At 39.1% G+C, this 20,243-nt stretch overlaps 1 protein-coding gene across 5 annotated transcripts in view; it reads left to right on the forward strand.

Moving 5' to 3' along the window:
* The window catches only part of CUL1 (cullin 1), a 102,605-nt gene that overhangs the window by 46,768 nt on the left and 35,594 nt on the right, over nucleotides 1-20,243 (forward strand). For all 5 annotated transcript variants that reach the window (XM_055392319.1, XM_031012860.3, XM_031012862.2 and 2 more), the window contains exons 3-7: nucleotides 9,293-9,467; nucleotides 12,304-12,471; nucleotides 14,619-14,669; nucleotides 14,863-14,953; nucleotides 15,649-15,812. In XM_055392319.1, coding sequence (XP_055248294.1) covers nucleotides 9,293-9,467; nucleotides 12,304-12,471; nucleotides 14,619-14,669; nucleotides 14,863-14,953; nucleotides 15,649-15,812 — 649 coding nt within the window. The remainder of the gene's footprint in view (nucleotides 1-9,292; nucleotides 9,468-12,303; nucleotides 12,472-14,618; nucleotides 14,670-14,862; nucleotides 14,954-15,648; nucleotides 15,813-20,243) is intronic.

Consider the following 20,243-nt stretch of genomic DNA (forward strand, 5'->3'; position numbering starts at 1 on the left):
AAGTATATTTACCCAGATACTTACTGTTTCTACTGCTCTTCATTCCTTCCTAAAGATGCAGGATTCTATTGTAGTGTCAGTTTGCTTCCACCCAAAATGCAGGTCTGTACTATGAATTCCCTTAGTTTTATTTTACCTGAAAATAGCATTATTTTGCCTTCATCTTTGAAGGATATTTTCACTGGCTATAGAATTACAATTACTTTTCTTCTTTCAGCATTTTTTTTTTTCTTTCACCACTTAAACATGTTATTGCACTGTCTTCTGGCCTTTGTAGTTTTTGATGAGAAGTTACTGGTCATGGGAATTGTTTTTCTGTGTTACGTTCTTTTTCCCTGTCCGCTTTCAAGATTGTTCCCCCTTTGGTTTTCTAGAAGTTTTAATCTTTTTTTTTCTCTCAAGAGTTGATCGTTTCTGTTGGTCTCTCTGCAAACCCATGACTCTTGTCTTTATTTTGCTGTCAAGACCATCCAATGAGTAATTTATTCTAGATTTCCTGGTATTTCAGTTCTAGAATTTTTATTTTGTTCTTTTTCATGGTTTCTGTTTTTGTGCTGCAATTTTCATTGATTATGAACATATTTTTCTATATCTTTTATTATAACTATAATAGTTGCTTTAGAGTCTTTGTCTCCTAATTCCAACATTTGGGTCAACTACAGCTGGTCTCTGTTGATTGTCTTTTGTCTTGAGAGTGGATCTCATTTTCCTGTTTCTTTTACATCAACAATGTTGGGCTGTGCCATTCCCTTCTTCCAACACTAGGCCACTTTTCAGTATACACCTCCTTTTGGTGGTTCTCTGGTGCCTTCAAGATCATTGTTTTAATATTCTTTCTAGAGTTTATCGTTATTTGCCAGAAATGTGGTTAGGTACTTCGGTACATTTAAAATTGGAATCATGGTTTAAGTAACTGAAAGTTTCAGAGGCTCCATAGTGACTGTTAGGATGAAGATGGACTGGAGGTAGGGGGTAGAAAGGAGATGTGTTCTCTATTCGCAGGAAATCAATAATTTACGCAAACGTTGATTGGTCAAAGAACAAAACAAGGATATGACTTAAAGACATGTACATATCCAGCTAAAAATGAAGAACTAACTCTAGAAACAGTTAAAGATGGTTCCCACTATGGGTGGGGAGGGTGGGATCATAACATTCTGGCTTGTTCTTCAGTTGTTTTGCTTGTTTCATCTCTTCAATTTAGATATACGTTGAACCTAAATTGTCATAAGCAGGAAGTCTCCTAACCACTATCATCTAATGCTTTCCATTCCTGACTAGATAATGGTGAGGAGTGATGCTAATTTGGGAATGAATGTGATGTTAAACTGAGTAGAAACTTTAAAACAGCTTTTAAGAAGTGTTCGTTTTGTTTCAATTGTGCCTTTCAGTCTGTTTTGTGAGGCCGCTTGCCTGTGTGTGTGTGAGGTCCTCTCTGAGGGGTGGGCTTGGAGGAGGAAGTAATGGTGGGGAGGGGCAGTGTTCTGGGCACTGAGCTTTCCTCCACAAAGAACACTTGGTGAGAATGAAAGGATTCTGTGGCCAAAAGTTTAAAACCCCTAGCCCTGCTCTCTGGAAGCAACTGCTACATTGATTCATTGATTCGAGTGCATTGCAAAGTCAGTGCACATAGTACAGTAGCTGGCCAGGTATCAGTGATGACCTAGTCATCATCGTTGCATCAGTGCACACTTGAGTGCAGCCTTGTTCTTTCTGTCAGCAAACTATTTAAGGACCATTGCAAGAATCTGCCCTGATAGAACAAACCTTTGGATATCAAGAAAGCTCAGGATCAGACTTAGAAAATGGATGGGCGCAGATTAGGAGAAAATCCTAGAATTAGCCTTGGACTACTACTAAGGAGTGCTAACATACTTAGTGGCTCAGAGGACAACGTTATGTGGAAAAACACAGACATCCTTAGTAAGAGTCAAAATGATTCAGAATGGACTCTATGTAAAACCATTTTGGCAATATCCTAGCCAATGTATTTAGCTTTTCTTTATCCACTTACAAGAATGTTAGGATAAATCTGTTTAAGTCAAATCAGGTGATTCTTTAGTAAGTAAAAGTAAAAATTCCATCTGATGAAAATGCATTCTAGTTGGCAGCATTTTCTTTTCTTAGATATACTTAATGATACATGTTACGATTGATGTCTTAGCTGAAATTTGATAAATATATTGCAGTCTTTTTAACCACCATCTATTCCATGACATTGTTAAAAGCTGCATACTCTATCTTCAGGTGGACCCGAGAGTGGGTTTAACTAAGTTTGACAAATAGCTTGTTACAAGTTTTTTGCCATTAGGAGCAATGCTGTGATAGTTTGCTAGCTAAGTATTTGTACACTTCCATGATGATTTCCCTGTGATAAATGCTTATGAATATAATTGCTGTATCAAAAGGAATGCACTTGTTGAAGGCTTTTGAATATTCCAGATTTTACTTCAGAAACGGTGTAATTGTGTACACTCTTAAGCATATGGAAGCTCCCATTTTCCTGCACTTTAGCTATCATTGGGTTTGTTTTTTAAAAAACCTTTGTTAATTTAGTAGCTGGGAAGCCATAGATTGCCAAGGAACAGAAGTCAGGCTGAACTAAATAACCTGAAACATCCTGGAACCAAGCACCTAAAACTGGGTGCCGTGTGAAGTACAGCAAAGTGTAATGCTCTGCACAAAAGTAAGAGGGAATTCCCAGGCATCTGAAGAAGAGAAGAGAGCTGAAAATGAAGGCGCTAACCATTGTGAGCCTCTGTGTAGCAGCATAAGGACTTGAGCAAGGTAGGCTGGCCGGTAGGGGTCACACAGAAAAGGAAACAAAGCCTTACACCTGGCTGGGAGGGGCTGAGAGCTGACGTTTCCATGGAAACCTGGAAGACAGAAGCCTAAATACCCTTAAGTGTATAGGTGAACTGAAAAAAATAATAATCATCGACCTACTCTCCCAGGAAAGCAACTGCTAAAGGATTTAAGCTGAGCTCTGGATATAAGGAGAGTGGGGAAAGTTGTCTTTAGAATCAAGGAGCAAAAAACACTATGGAAAACAAGACAGGTTTTTAAAAGAGAAATTCTATAAATGTAAAATGAAGTCATTAAAATTAAACAGTAAATTTGACACAACCAAAAGAGAATCACTTAACCAGATGGCAGATCAGGAAAAATTAGAAAGTTTGAACAAAGATAAAGTGATAGAAGATCATTGAAGACTTTCAACCGAGGTATAGAAGGTAACATGAAAATATCTCACATACATATAATAGAAGAGCTAGGAGAAAGTAGAAAGGGGACCAGAAATATTTGAAGAGGTAATAGAATCTTCCAGAATTGTTGCAAGGTAAAGTGGGCATGTCATATTTTAAGGTAATTAACCATTTCAAGAATGTATAACTCCAAAATAAAACGAGCTATAAGGGAACAAGTAAACTACCATTCCAGTAGAAGGGGAAAGGGAGGAAAACCAGAAACATAGAAACAGAGTTAAAATAGAAAATACAAAATAGGATCGTAGAAATTAATCCAAATAACAGTATGAAACAGTTTACCTAAAACCAAACTCGTCTATCAGATAATATTAGACTCAGTTTTTTTAAAAAGTCAATTATGCTGTGATGATTTACAGTAGACACACCAAGACACAGAAACAAAGGTTGAAAATAAAGGTCTGGAACAAAGACATTTAAGGAAAATTCTAACCGAAAGATAGGTATAACAATGTCAGATACAATAAGTTTCTAAGGCAATATTGTTAGGAATAAACGTGGTTACTTCCTAATGATAAAAGGTACAGGTTACCAGGAATATAATTTCAAATATGTATATTAGTTAACACTGCCTCAAAATATGGCAGGTATTTTAGAGAATTATAAGATAAATTGATAAAACCATTGGGAGATTTCACTAAAAATTTCTTGGTAATTAATAAGCAGACAAATCAGAAACAATATAGAAGATCTGAAAAATAGAGTTGACCAGCTCTAATGGGTCCCTGTATCCAACAGTTAGAGATGGGCATTGTTTTTAGGCACATGTGAAATAATGGCCCCCCCTGTTCTGGCCCAGCAGAAATTACATACTTGGCAACAAGTCTCATCACATTTTAAATAAATGTCAAAAAGATAACATTCTCATGTTTCCGCAATTTAATTTTAAAATGAAATTAAATTTTTTTGAAGGTAAAATACATTTTGGAAATCTAAACTGTTTAACTCTTAGAACGAACAGTGGAAAAGAGAAAATATAACTGAATGATAAGGAAAATACATACACATCAGATTGATGTGATGCAGCCAAGTGGCATGTAGAAGAAACTCTAGTATTAGGATAAGTTTTTCCTATACTTTCCATGTAGTATGAACATTTTATATAAGTATTTTAAATGCTTATTTAAAAAAAGAAATTACAAAGTTAACCAAAACAAGGATTTGTAGAGAAAAGGCATATGTAAGGAAAGAAGTAGTCTGGGCATGGTGGCTCGCGCCTGTAATCCCAGCACCTTGGGAGGCAGAGGTGGGCAGATCACCTGAGGTCAGGAGTTCGAGATCAGCCTGACCAACATGGAGAAACGCCGTCTCTACTAAAAATACGAAAATTAGCCGGGCATGGTGATGCACACCTGTAATCTCAGTTACTCAGGAGGCTGAGGCAGGAGAATCACTTGAACCCGGGAGGCGGAGGTTCAGTGAGCCAAGATCGCGCCACTGCTCTCCAGCCTGGGCAACAGAGACTCCATCTCAAAAAAAAAAAAAGTAAAAAGGTACAGAAATGAAATAAAGATACAGTAATGAAAATTATTAAACCCCAAAATAGTTCTTTAGAAAACCGACAAGCCTCTGGCAAAATTAATGATAAAAAGAATGGCTTTGAGGCGCCACACACTGCACCCATCTAAAACAGCAAACTTAATCCATAAATGCATTGTGTCTGCTCCACCGACTGGCCATTCCCCCGTCTCTCTTTGGCCTTCCTACTCCCTGAGACACAACAATCTTGAGTTGAGGCCAATTGATAACCCCCACAATGGCTTCAGAGTGTTCAAGTAAAATGAAGAGTTGCATGTCTCTCACTTTAGATCAAAAGCTAGCAACGATTAAGCCAAATGAGGAAGGCACGTTGAAAGCTGAGATAGGCCAAAGCGAGGCCTCTTGTGCTAAACAGTTAGCCAAGTTGTGAATGCTAAGGAAAAGTTCTTGGAGGAAATTAAAAGCGCTGCTCCAGTGAATGCACAAATGATAAGAAAGCGAAACAGCCATATTGCTGGTAAGGAGAAAGTTGGAGTGGTCTGGATAGAAGATCAAACCAGTCAAGGCATTCCCTTAAGCCAGTGCCTAATCCGGAGCAAGGCCCTAACTCTCTGCAATTCTGTAAAGGCTGGGAGAAGTGAGGAAGCTACAGAAGAAAAGCTAGAAGCTAGCAGAGGTTGGTTCATGCGATTAAAGAAAAGAAGCCATCTTTTATAACAGTAGTGCAAGGTGAAGCAGCAAGTGCTGTTGGAGAATAGCAAGTTAGCCAGAAAATCTAGGATCATTGATGAAGGTGGCTGCGTAAACAACAGATACTCAATTTAGTCAAAACATCCTTCTATTGGAAGGAGATGCCACCTAGGACTTTTTTTTTTTTAATTATACTTTAAGTTCTAGGGTACATATGCACAATGTGCAAGTTTGTTACATAGGTATACATGTGTCATGTTGGTTTGCTGCACCCATTAACTCGTCATTTACATTAGGTATTTCTCCTGATGCTATCCCTTCCCTAGCCCCCCGCCCCACAACAGGCCCTGGTGTGTGATGTTCCCCTTCCTGTGTCCAAGTGTCTTCATTGTTCAGTTCCCACCTATGAGTGAGAACATGCAGTGTTTGGTTTTCTGTCCTTGTGATAGTTTGCTCAGAATGATGGTTTCCAGCTTCATCCATGTCCCTGGTAAAGAACATGAACTCATCCTTTTTTATGGCTGCATAGTATTCCATGCCACCTAGGACTTTCATAGCTAGAGAGAAGTTAATGCTTGTGTCAAAGCTTCAAAGGACAGGCTGACTCTCTTGTATGTGAATGTAGCTGGTGACTTTGTTGAAACTAGTGATCACTTACCATTCTGAAAATCCTAAGGCCCTTAAGAATTATGCTAAGTCAAGCCAATGTGGTGACCCGTGCCTGTATTTTCAGCTTCACAGGAGGCTAAGGTGGGAGGATCACTTCAGACCAAGAGTTTGAGGCAGTAGCCTGCTATGATCATGTCTGTGAATAGCCACTGCTCTCCAGCCTGGGCAACATAGTGAGATCCTGTCTCTTTACAAAAAAAAAAAAAACTCTGTCTATGCCCTAGAAATGAATATTAAAACCATAATAAACCACAGTATGAATGCAAGGCCAAGGTTGTGGTCGATGAAAACTCATGCACTACAGAGTGCTGGATAGCCGCTTTGTAGCACTAAGTTGGCAACTCTTAATAAAGTTAAACCCACCACTTTGGGAGGCCAAACAGGAGGATTGCTTGAGCCCAAGAATTTTGGACCAGCCAGGGCAACATAGCAAGACCCCATCTCTACAAAAAATTGTTTAAAAGGGCCTGGCAAGGTGGCTCACATCTGTAATCCTAGCAACTTTGGGAGGTCGAGGCAGGTGGATTGCCTGAGGTCAGGAGTTCAAGACCAACCTGACCAATATGGTGAAACCCTGTCTCTACTAAAAATACAAAAATTAGCCAGGAATGGTGGCAGGCGCCCGTAATCGCATCTACTCAGGAGAATCGCTTGATCCCGGGAGGCAGAGGTTGCAGTGAGCCGAGATTACATCACTGCACTACAGCCTGGGAGACAGAGTGAGACTCTGTCTCAAAAAAAAAAAAAAAAAAAAAAGCCTCTCATCACTTTGTCACTTAGTATTTCTGTGCTCCAAGAAACTTGTACATGTACTCAAGGAGACCTGCTAGTTTTATTCTTTGCAGCTTTGTAAATACACAAAAAATAGGTACCTGCCAAAAGGACTGTTAGCAAGGTCCACCACCAAGAGAGTTGATAAAGTATTGTAAATGTGCGTTACACAGTATATTACAGCTGCGGCTATGTCAGATACCATCAAAAACAAATGGCAGAGCAAATGTACATATTACAGTTTGTATAATTTAAAAATGTAGAACATGGCCAGGCGTGGTGGCTCACGCCTGTGATCCCAGCAGTTTGGGAGGCCGAGGAGGGCGGATAACCTGAGGTTGGGAGTTTGAGACCAGCCTGACCTACATGGAGAAACCTCATGTCTACTAAACATACAAAATTAGCCAGGCGTGGTGGCGCCTGCCTGTAACCACAGCTACTCGGGAGGCTGAGGCAGGAGAATCGCTTGAACCCAGGAGGAAGAGGTTGTAGTGAGCTGAGATCACGCCATTGCACTCCAGTCTGGGCAACAAGAGTGAAACTCCATCTCAAAAAAACAAAACAAAATGTAGAACATGTGAAATATATTTGATACACATTTATCCAGCAAAATATAAAAACATAGGAATGATATATACAAAATCATGGTGCTATTTGCTAGGGTAAGAGGAAGGAGTGGGATGAAAGAGGGAGAATATAGTGCTTCACTTATAACCTGTAATATTTTATTTTCTCAAAAGTTGAGGGCGGCTGTAGGTGGAATATGAGACAAGTGTGGGAATGCAGTAAGATCTATCAAAACTGGGTCATGAGTATACAGTAGTTGTTTATTGTAATCTGTGATTCTCTGTACAATTGAAATAGTTAATAATTTTTCATTGTTTTAAAGTATAGTTCTTTGATTATTACCTAGATTGGTTGAGTATTTTATTAGGTTTGGGGGCATTAGTATATATTTATTTTACCTTTTAGATTTTCTGTGGTATATTTTGTTCATGTTTCCATAGAGATTCATTTTTTTAATTGCTTTAAATTACCTTAATTTATTAAAGATAGTTTAAGGTATTTCATCTTAATCTACAATTTTGAATTTATTTATTTATTTTTTGAGACAGAGTCTTGCTCTGTCGCCCAGGCTGGAGTGCAGTGGCATGATCTCAGCTCGCTGCAACCTCCGCCTCCCAGGTTCATGCCATTCTCCTGCCTCAGCCTCCCGAGTAGCTGGGACTACAGGCGCCTGCCACCACGCCCGGCTAATTTTTTGTGTGTGTTTTTAGTAGAGATGGGGTTTCACCGTGTTAGCCAGGATGGTCTCAATCTCCTGACCTCGTGATCCACCTGTCTCGGCCTCCCAGAGTGCTGGGATTACAGGCGCGAGCCACCGCGCCCGGCCTGAATTCATTTTTTTGTATGATCTTACTTAGAAAGGGCCGCTCCAACCTGAGAACAGATAAGCGTTCACATATATATTCTTGGTTTTACTGTTTTAGCTTGTATATTTTAAATCTTAATCCATTTGTAATATATTTTGGAATGTAACATGGAATATTTAGAAATATCTTGCCCTCATGCCATTTATTAGATAATCTATCTTTTACCCGCTGTCTTGAAGTATCTTTATATAGTAAATTCTTAATTATACCAGAATATTGTTTTGTTCTGTTTTGTTGATCTTTCTGAGTATAAGTATCTTTCCGTTCATTTTATTCAATTAATAATACATGCAGATAAGCTCATCATATTTAAAGGATACAACAGAACACGGTGGTTTTCTGCCCTGCCCGGCCCCATCTTCTCATTCTCTGCGCTCCCCCTGCAGATGCAGCTGTTTTGCAATCAGCTGTCTCTGCTGTGGTTTATACATCTCTGTGTTTCTCAGGAGTGTGTGGACACTGCTGCCGTTCACTGATAAGTTTTAGATGTCTATGACTATTGTAATATAAGGACTTGGCTCTCTGAGTCATTTTAAAATAAAGTTTGTGTTATTTCAATATTTAGAATCTGTGCCTCTGAAAAAGTTACAGCTGAGCATCATAATAGACAGTGCTTATTGTTAGCTTTTTGTTTTTCCTGGAGTCAGTAATTGCATTTTTCTTTTCGGACAGTTTTCCGCAAGGTCAGTCACATCAGATAATCTAAAAGGTCCAGATTTTTTTACTGGCTACCTCCCTCCTGGAATGTTCTCTTCTCCACCTTGGCGGTGTTGCTCTCAAGGCCTACCAACAACCTTGTGAATGGGGCTTGTTGACTTTTAGCTTTATGGATAGTGTGAATGGGATCTTTGTTCCATTCTAGTTTTTAACAGGTTTTGGTTGATATTTTGGGAATGCATTGGTAATGAAATATAAGAAAATATGTTTATGTTAATGACCGTTAACGTCTGTGATATATGTTGGTTTCCTTAACTTTTCTCCAAGTCATGTTTATAACTACTGTACTAGTGTTCACCAGTCAAACCAAGCACGAGGAGCTGGAGTTCCTCCTTCTAAGTCGAAAAAGGGGCAGACACCTGGAGGAGCTCAGTTTGTTGGCCTGGAATTATATAAACGACTTAAGGAATTTTTGAAGAATTACTTGACAAATCTTCTTAAGGTAAGATGTTTTATATATATACTGAGTATTCATAACAGGATATAAAAAAAGGAGTGAAATAATGGTTCTAACTTGTTAAATCTTTCACTGTCATCTGTTACTGTTTTAGACACTAACGTAGGTGACAGTGTTTTGCTATTGCATAGTCTTTTACCTACTGTGAATATGAAATCACCATAAACTATATTCTAGGGTTTTGTTTTTTCGAGATGGAGATCTCACTATGTTGCCCAGGCTGGATTTTTGATCTCCTGGGCTCAAGTGATCCTTCCACTTCGGCCTCCTGAGTAGCTGAGACTCTGCAAATGCTCACCACCGTGCCCAGCTCATTCTGTTTTTTAAAATTAGAAAGCTTTGATAACCTTTTAGCATAATAGTGCTTTCGTTAAATTACCAACCATTTTGGATTTGGTTGTTAGAAATGATGAGCTTTTTCATTTAAAGCAAATATGTATTCAAATTATCTGCATTTTACTGTGAACCCAATGTGGTGTTCCCTATCAAGGTGTAGAAATAATTGTAAGGTTATTCAGTCTTGGAAACCATGTTTTTCAAATGTGATCTTGCTCTTTACACATGGTTGTGAAGTACTTTTTTTCTTTTCTTTTCCTTTTTTTTTTTTAAGACACGGTCTTGTTCTGTCACCCAGGCTGGAGTGCAGTAGTGCAATCATAGGTCATTGCAGCCTCCAACTCCTGGGATCAAACAATCCTCCCGCCTTAGCCTTCTGAATAGCTAGGACTACTGGTATGTACCACCATACCCAGCTCCCAGCTAATTTTTAAATCTTTTGTAGAATCAGGGTCTCTTTATGTTGCCCAGGCTGGTCTCCAACTCCTGGGCTCAAGCAGTCCGCCACCTCCACCTCCCGAAGTGTTGGGATTACAGGTGTGAGCCACAGTGCCTGGCCATGACGTGTATTTCAAAACTGCTGTGAAATTGTGCTCGTGACTAGGATGAGTTTCACTGTGAATATCCATTTCCTTCTAGCATAGGTCCCTCCCACTCCAAGCCTTCGGTTGGGCAGTGGTGGAGTCTTTTCCCCTTCATCTCCCGCCTTTTCTTCCTTGGTCTTCATCCTTTGTAGCAAAGGCAGTGTGACTCCTTGTATCTAGCCACAAGATGAGCAAGTGGGTCCTTCATCTGGTTCTACACTGTCAAAGAGTGAAGACGTCTATACTGTGAACCCAGGGAAATGTGCAGGAACTCTTCTGTGTATATATTTTAAATATTTTTTATTTACACAATGTGCAGAAATTCTGCATGCTGCAAAATTGTTTTACCTAATTTATTTTTGCAAGCCAATTGAAAACTTTAAAACATCTTACTAACAGACTGTATGTAGTTGGCTGGCCACAAGTTGTGACTAGTGTATTATTTTCATCTTCCCCAAATGGTGTTTCTAAGGTCTTGCTGAAGCCACTGTTCTTTTTATTCACAACACATCATAAAGTGAATGTTGTAATTAATTAATTATTCTTTAGTACTAAAGTAAGGAACAGTATATTGTGCTAAGTAAAAAGGTTGATGACCATGCCATCAGTGATATTTTTGCATTTTAAAAAGGTCAAGTACCATCATCCAAAATAGCTTAGCTTTACATTTTAAAGTTCATTTCATATTATTTAAATTTAAATGAACAAAAAATTATTTGTCTCAAGAGATGATCCGGTTTTTACATGGCTTGTTTGGTTGCTCGTCTACCTTATACATGTGGAGCTTCCAGTCTGTTGTAGCCATTTAGTTTTCATTGAAGACACTGAGGCTCAGAGAAGCCAGTGGGCTCGCCCCAGCCCTTCCTGCAGCCCTTCTGCCCCCACCTTCCTCTTTCGTGCTTCTCTGCTGCACACACCTAAATGGCAGTGCTGCCATACAGTACCATTAACGTTTTTAAAGGGTAAGGTTTACTTTGTAGATGCCATTAATCCCTAAGAAAAAATTTCAAGTTAGTCTCCTTCAAATAAAAATTTGTGACTCAAGTTGTGGAAATCTGGATAAAAATAATTTTCGTAAATGCACATTTTCTTGAAATATTGTTATACTATTGTACTTACCTTATTTTTACAGATTACCACAAAAAAGTGTTTTTATGGTTTTTAAGTAAATTTAAAGAAGGAAGAAGATGCATTTAAAAATTGAATAGTATTAGTCTCATTGTCTGAATTGCTAAGTAGGACATGTTGATTTCTTTTTTTTTGGGAAGGGGGGCGGCGGAGTCTTGCTCTGTCGCCCAGGCTAGAGTGCAGTGGTGCGATCTTGGCTCACTGCAACCTCCGCCTCCTGGGTTCAAGCGAGTCCCCTGCCTCAGCCTCCCAAGTAGCTGGGACTACAGGCATGTGCCACCATGCCCCGGCTAATTTTTGTATTTTTAGTAGAGACAGGGTTTCACCATGTTGGCCAGGCTGGTCTTGAACTCCTGACCTCAAGTGATCTGCCCACCTCAGCCTCCCAAAGTGCTGAGATTAGAGGTGTGAGCCACTGTACCCAGCCAATTTTTTTTTAAACAAATATCAAAAATACAGATGATTTTGTGGTATATTTCTTAATAAAAAGGAATTACCCGCATATCAAATGTTCAGGGTACTTTCTTTGAGTGTGTTTGCATATTTAATACCATGAAAAATGTTCCAGTTTAATTTGAGATGAAAGGATTATTTTACTGTATTCTTGTGAGTTTATATTTATTAGCATGTTTTTGTATACAGAATAATTTAAAGAAGCCATCTAAAATCACATGTATCAATGTATTTTAATAGAGTAGATGTTATTCACCCTTATTTTTAATTTATAATGTGACAAATTAGTCATCTTAAAGCTTTAGTTAACTTGTTTTTAGGATGGAGAAGATTTGATGGATGAGAGTGTACTGAAATTCTACACTCAACAATGGGAAGATTATCGATTTTCAAGCAAAGTGCTGAATGGAATTTGTGCCTACCTCAATAGACATTGGGTTCGCCGTGAATGTGACGAAGGACGAAAAGGAATATATGAAATCTATTCAGTAAGAGTTTTGTTTTAAAACGTTTTAAATTTGTTTTTGTTTTTGTTTTTTTTAATGGCAAATTGTCTTTCAGCAAGAGAATCTAGGCAAATATTAAGCTTTTTTCAGAATAGTAAACTAATTTTCATTGTTTTATCAATAAATGTCACTTAAATATTTTTTAGCAAGAAAGTAGAAGAATGGGCAAATTGGAGTTCTAAAATACAATTTGCCCATTTCTGCATTTGCTTTTTAAAAATTTCTTCTTTAATTACCTGACCCTACCATCACAGTTTGCCTGGAACTGCCTGAGTTTTCGCACTGAAAGTCCTGAGTCCTGGTAGTCCCAGGCAAATCAGGTGCCATACCTGAGGGCAAGCCCTGAGGATTAGCCCTCCCATGCTTTAGAGTCTGGGAAACGCTGCTTCATGGAGAGGACCCTGAATTAATTAATTACTAAATCACCCTCATTAATACACGTTTCTTCAGTCAACGAAAGGGGTTTTTTTTGTCCATTGGTTTTCAAAGTATGGTCCTGTATTAGTCCGTTTTCATACTGCTGATAAAGACCTACCTGAGACTGGGTAATTTATAAAGAAAAGGAAGTGTAATGGGCTCAACAGTTCCACGTGGCTGGGAAGGCCTCACAACCATGGCAGAAGGCACATCTTAGATGGCGGCAGGCAAGACAGAATGAGAGCCAAGCAAAAGCGGAAACCCCTTATAAAACCGTCAGATCTCGTGAGACTATTCACTACTATGAGAACAGTATGGGGGAACCACCCCCATGATTCAGTTGTCTCCCACTGGGTGCCTCCCGCAACATGTGGGAATTACGGGAGCTGTAGTTCAAGATGAGATTTGGGTGGGGACATAGCCAAACCATATCAGGTCCCCAAACCTGCTCTGTCAGCATCACCTGGGGACTTGTCAGAAATGCACATTCTCAGGCCTCATCCTAGACTTAAAGAGAAACTCTGGAGATGGGGCCCAGCAATGTTTTACCAAGCTCTCTAGACAATTCTGATGCATGCTCCAGTTTGAGAACCAGTGTTCTAGAGCAGTTAAGGGAGGACTCAGAACAGTCTGTTCATAGGCTGTCGGATCCACACAGACAATGCCCTTTAAAACTAGTTTTGTTAAAATGTCAGATTCTACATAAAGGAGTTAATCACCATATCCAAGAATGTTGCTATAATACTTTGTAGCTTCACTTTTGACAAATTAAAAGAAAAACAATGCTGGTTGCAGTGGCTCATGCTTGTAATCCTTGCACTTTGGGAGACCAAGGCAGGAGACCAGCCTGGGCAGCATAATGAGACCTACAAAAAAAATATCCAGGCATGGTGACGCACCTACAGTCCCAGCCACACATGAGGCTGAGGTGGAAGGATCACTTGAGCCCAGGAGGTGGAGGGTGCAGTGAGCCATGGTGGTACCACTGGACTCTACCTTGAGTGACAGAGTGAGATCATGTCTCAAGAAAAAAAGAAAAAGCATAATGTATCCCGGATGCATGACTAGTTTTTATTGTCTGTATAGCTCCAGTTTCTATACCAAAATTGTTATTGCTTCATAATGATACTTTGCTATGTAGTTAATCCAGTTCTAACAAAACTTTCTAGGTTTAGTTGTTTGATTTGGGGTTTTTGTGCTTCCCCTTTAACATTTTATTTATTTTTTTAACTGACAAAAATGTGTACACCATGCCTTTTTGAAATATGTGTATATTGTGGAATGGCTAATGGGATTTTTTCTTTTTCACATATAAATGCTTTCTTGAGACTCAAAAGTTGTTAGTGTAGGAATCAGGATGATCTTGGTTCATTTCCTTTTGGAAACCTGCTTGACCTAAATGTGTACCTTACAGTAACATCACAGACTCCTAAAAATCATTACGGTTTTTAAACTTTTCCTATACTGTTTTCAACAACAGTTAAAGAAAATGTAAATAAAGAAGTTGAGCTGACAAATGTCTGTGCTTGGATACCTCTTGAAGTTGTTGACTCTAGAGAGTGGCTTTCTGCTTTTGTCCTGATAGCAGATTTTGACCAACTTGTAATCTAGAAATTTTGATAAAGTAATTTGAGATTTAGATTATTTCCTGTGACTTCAATCTTGGAAAAACATAGTAAAAGTATAGACATTTTGTACTTTTTTTTCTCCAGCTTGCATTGGTGACTTGGAGAGACTGTCTGTTCAGGCCACTGAATAAACAGGTACCTACTGGTGTGAGCGTGTACGTGTTCCTTTTAAAATCCCTTCGCAGTTTCGTTGCTTAGCTTTTGTCTCGTCACTCCTTCGGATTATCCCATCTTACATTGTTTAGTGGCTGTGAGTGTTTAAGGGATATGTAGTAATAGATATCATATTCTATAACCTGTGTAATATTTTTCTACATCCTTTCTAAAGGTAACAAATGCTGTTTTAAAGCTGATTGAAAAGGAAAGGAATGGTGAAACCATCAATACAAGATTGATTAGTGGAGTTGTACAGTCTTACGGTAAATAATTTCCCTTTAGTTTATTCAAAGTTTTCACATCAAATGGCAATTACAACAATGCTCTAACAGATTTCATTTTTAAAATATTTGAATATTATAAAGGATATTGTTAGTATTTACGAAGGTACTTACATTTCTTTTTAAGTCAGTGTGACTTTATTTGTTTTTATCTATCATAAAAGCTGTTTGATCCGTGTGCCTTAAGGAAATTTTGATGAAATAGACATTTTGATTATTTTCTTTTCTGGTCTCATAGTGAATTACTGGATATGTTAGAGTGTGAGCTCAATGATAACCAGAAATCTATATCAGCTTGAAAAATTGAGATTGAGAAACTGATAAAGTAATACAATGTCTTAAAAACTTGGGTAGCATTGTATTTCTTTGCAAATTTAAAATTAGTTATTTTTATTGCTTTTGGAAATACAAAAGTTCTCTAAAGGAACTTCATAATTTTGAAGCATACCTGGCCATGGGTCAGAATTACTTGCTTTTTATACGTCTTGGATTTTTTTCCTTTTTTATTTTATTGAAAGAGTGTACTTTAATACTAGTGAGTAAGAGTTACTTATGTCCTGCCATTTCACATTTACCTTTTAAACATAACTTAAACTGAATGCTACACCTAAGTATATTCTGTGAAATATAACCAAAAAAAATAGGGTAATTGAAATATAGCTCATATTCATTTCTAGTGGAATTGGGGCTGAATGAAGATGATGCATTTGCAAAGGGCCCTACGTTAACAGTGTATAAAGAATCCTTTGAATCTCAATTTTTGGCTGACACAGAGAGATTTTATACCAGAGAGAGTACTGAATTCTTGCAGCAGAACCCAGTTACTGAATATATGAAAAAGGTAAGCTTAAATATAGTACTTTAAGTAGACTTAAGTTAAAGTCATTGCTACTCAAGTGAGTTCTTTTTAGCATATACAGCTTTCTTTACAAGTCATTTGTTGGGCATTGTTTTTCTAGAGTGTCTTTATCAGGTGCAAGTGCTTCTCCTAATTCTCCAAGGAGCTTCTATAAATTAATTTGGTAATCGTGACTGAGAGTTCTCCTTGCTGTTCTAAGGATATAACCACAATAGCTACATGAATTTTTTTTAACTGTTTATTGTAGAATGTGGATTTATATATAATGGGCATCACAGTCATGTCAATGAGAAAATTTTAAGAAACAAATATTTTCAGATTTGCAAACTTTAATTTTTTGCTTCTAAAATATCCCTAAGAATCTATTACATAGCTTTCATGATTATATTAGAGGAAAAGTTCTGAAACTAGGCTTTAAATTCTAATATGAGAGGACAGCTGTCCTCCCGCTTCAGCCTCCAGAAGTAATGGGATTAGAGGCGTGAGCCACCACACTCAGCTAATTGTTTTATTTTTGTAGAGATAGGGTCTCGCTATTTTTGTAGAGATAGGTTGCCCAGGTTGGTCTCAAACTCTTGGGCTCAAGTGATCCTGCCACCTGGGCCTCCCAAAGTGCTGGGATTGCAGATGTGAGTAACCGTGGCCCGCTGATAATAAAGATCTAGTAGAATTACTCTTTGTTCTCTTTCTTAGAAATATAGATATCCTGGCTGGGCATGGTGGCTCATGCCTGTAATCCCAGCACTTTGGGAGGCCAAGGTGGGTGAATCACCTGAGGTCAGGAGTTTGAGACCAGCCTGACCAACATGGTGACACCCCGTTTCTACTAAAAATACAAAAAAATTTATCTGGGCGTGGTGGCACGTGCCTGTAATCCCAGCTATTCAGGAGGCTGAAGCAGGAGAATCACTTGAACCTGGGAGGCGGAGGTTGCAGTGAGCCGAGATTGTGCCACTGCCCTCCAGCCTGGGTGACAGAGTGAGACTCTGTCTCAAAAGAAAAAGAAATATAGATATCCTGGATTTAGACTCTAAGGAATGACCTAGGTCTGGAGTCAGCAAACTTATCTCGTAAAGGGCTGGAAAGGAAATACTTTAGGCTTTGTGAGCTATGTGATCTCTTTTGCAGCTGTTCAACTCTGCCATTGCAGCACAAAGCAGCCAGTGGGACATGTACACAACTGAGTGTGGCTGGTTTCCAATAAAACTTTCTTTACAGAAAAAGGCAGGCAGGCAGAATTTGGCCTACAGGCTACAGTTTGCTGACCCTTGACCTAGCTGTACTAGGACAGTGGTCCCCAACCCTTTTGGCATCACAGACGGTGGCTGGGGGAAGAAGGGGGATGGTTTTGGGACGAAACTGTTCCACCTCAGATCAAAGGAGCGTGCAACGTAGATCCCTCACATGTGTAGTTCACAGTAGGGTTCGAGCTCCTATGAGAATCTAATGCCGCCCCTGATCTGACAGGAGGCGGAGCTCAGGTAGTAATGCTCCCTCATCTGCTGGTCACCTCCTGTTGTGCGGCCCAGTTCCTAACAGGCCACAGACCCATACTGGCCCACAGCCAGCGATTGAGGATCCTTGTACTAGGGATCTCCAGGAGTCTGGATCTTTCCAAGCCTGACACCTGCTTGCCCTGTATTCCCTGTTCACTTGGAGTATGAATGGACTGCGGAATCTCTTTTCCATATGCTGAGATAGAAAGTCAATTAAAAGCAACAGCTCTGCTCTAACCTCATAGAGAAAGTCCTATCCAGTTTGTTTGTGGTGACCTGAATGCATTTTCCTATAGGAGATAGTGGTTATAAATGGGCTTAGAAGTTTGAAGTTGAAAGTCCTTGACAAATCTCTGCTATCTCAAAATCTAACAAAAATGGAACTATTCAGGGTATTATACTTGGAATATTAATGGTTCCTTGTGTATAATGGTGGGCTAAATTGACTTTCGTATGCCAATCTGGAACCTAACCAGCTCACCCAGAGTTTCAAACAACTGCCTAACAAATGAACTTTTGAAACAGTCTGTTTTAAATGTTAACATTGCCTGTTATTTCATTGTTTAATACGACAGTGTTGTATTCCTAAACACCTCTCTTATTAAACTCTGCTGTATATGGTGATTCTTTTAAAACTATATATCCCAAAGACCTCTTATCCAGATGCACATCCACGACAGTGGCGCGAGCCTGTTCTTTTTATGGATTTATTAGCGGATTGTGGGCATCTCCTTTGTCCACACTGATGAAGTAGTAGTGCTCTAGGGCAAGGAAACCAGTGTTCTAGGGCAGAGCTACTGAAGCACTCCCAGAACAGGTAAATCTGTTTTTAAAACCAGGCCTAGGCCGGGCGCGGTGGCTCACGCCTGTAATCCTAGCACTTTGGGAGGCCGAGGCGGGCAGATTGCCTGAGGTCGGGAGTTCGAGACCAGCCTGGCCAGCATGGTGACACCCTCTCTCTAATAAAAATACAAAAATTAGCCAAGTGTGGTGGCGGATGCCTGTTATCCCAGCTACTTGGGAAGCTGAGGCAGGAGAATCACTTGAACCTGGGAGGCGGAGGTTGCAGTGAGCCGAGATCGCGCCATTGCACTCCAGCCTGGGCAACAGAGTGAGACTCTGTCTCAGAAAAAAAATAAAAATAAAAATAAAACCAGGCCTGACACCAAAGACGGTTGAGGAGCAAGAATTTCCAATGGCCTCGATGTTTTCAATCCAGCATGAGCCCTGCCTTCAAGGAAGCAGTGTGCTTCCTACATCCTGGTTCCCATAGAGGGGATTCATTTCTAGAAGAGTTAAAGGTTTGGCCCAGATCCACTTGGATCACACCAAACATGACTTCCATCATATTCTGAAAGATGATAATGCAGAGAGTCTATAAGCATAAAACTGGAATTCGACCATGTAATTCTGCTCTCATCCTATAGCCTTGCATCTCAAACTGAGCTATGAGTCTGTTTTTAAATCCCCACCCCACCATTTATTAGGGGGATGACCTTAATGCTTCTGTTCCTCAAATTCCTTATCTCTAAAATGTGAATAATAATAATAGGTAATAGTGAGGATTAAGTGAGCTTTAGTATTTACAAATTTTAACATGAGGTATTTATTTGTTAAAAGGTGCTTAGAATGGTATGTGGCAAAGAGCAAAGCTAGTGTATTTGGTATTACAAATATACATCCCACAAAACCTCCAGTGTATGCCTGGGAGGATGCAAAACCACAGGATAAAGGGTGGCAAATCTTACTCAATAACTTAGGGAGCAATTATGTTTACATTACAACAAACATTCTATCAGGAAATAGAACAACAATGAGATAAAACATGACCCTTCAAGAAATACTCTGCAAATTCTAGCCAGTTGAGAGCAGTTCAAATTCCCTGGGTCTGTGTTCACTTTTCTCTATTAGGAGTGTTTTACAGGAAACATCTAAGAATATTTGGCTTGTCTTTCCAAGGATGGCTTTGAAGAGTGAACCATGTTAGTGTTTCTAAAAGATTTGACTGTCTCATGCGATTGAGACTGATCTGAGCTACAGAAACTCTGTATGACTACTCTAGGTTTCTAATGTCATTTTTAAAAAACTTTAAAAATATACCATACTTCATTAATTTGCTTGTCTTTTTTGGTTTTTATTTTCCTTTTGTTTTTACTGAGAACCAATCCTAGTGAATTAATAAAGACCATCTTTAATTGCATACTTTTATTTAGTCATTTGAATTTGACCTTGGTGTTCTAATACAACAGTCTGCCAAGTACAGTGATGATCAGGAGCCTATTTGACTTGGCATCATTAGAGAACCTAAATGGCTGTCCTTTCTGAAACGTGATGACAATACCTACGACCTTGGTTTCCTTGCCAATATATAAAATAAGCTAGTGTTGAGGCCCCTCGGCCATGAATGTTTCTGTGATCACCTAGGCACCTGTTGACTCTTCCTGCCCCCTCAGCCCCTGCAGGAAGGGTCTGTAGACTAAGAGGTGGAGAGCCGCGCCTCTCAGAGGATGAATCAGGAATGGTATCAAAGCCTAATCTTTCATCTCGGAAGGGGTAAAACTATGTTTTGCTGCCTGAGATGATTATGTTCTTCCAAGAAAGAGTTATAACTTAAAACAGAAAAAGTGGTGCTGTTTGGTTTGCATGTTCTATATTCCACCAGCTTTAGGTTCTTGAGTTATCAGTCTTAGTGGAACATTAGATATAAAGCAGCATTTATTGTTTTAAAATAGCTTTATAATCAGAAAAACAAAATTACACATTAGCTGTAGACTTTTTGGAAAATACAAATAACATAAACCTACAAGCCTGGGGCACTGTTGCTGATTATATAAACCACATTGGAATCATGGTATAGGTTTTTTGTAACTTGTTCACTAATGATTTGTTATTAGTAGTTGGTGTTTATTTTAGTGGG

Source organism: Gorilla gorilla, chromosome 6 (assembly GCF_029281585.2).
Source record: "Gorilla gorilla gorilla isolate KB3781 chromosome 6, NHGRI_mGorGor1-v2.1_pri, whole genome shotgun sequence".
In the NCBI taxonomy this organism is placed as follows: domain Eukaryota; kingdom Metazoa; phylum Chordata; class Mammalia; order Primates; family Hominidae; genus Gorilla; species Gorilla gorilla.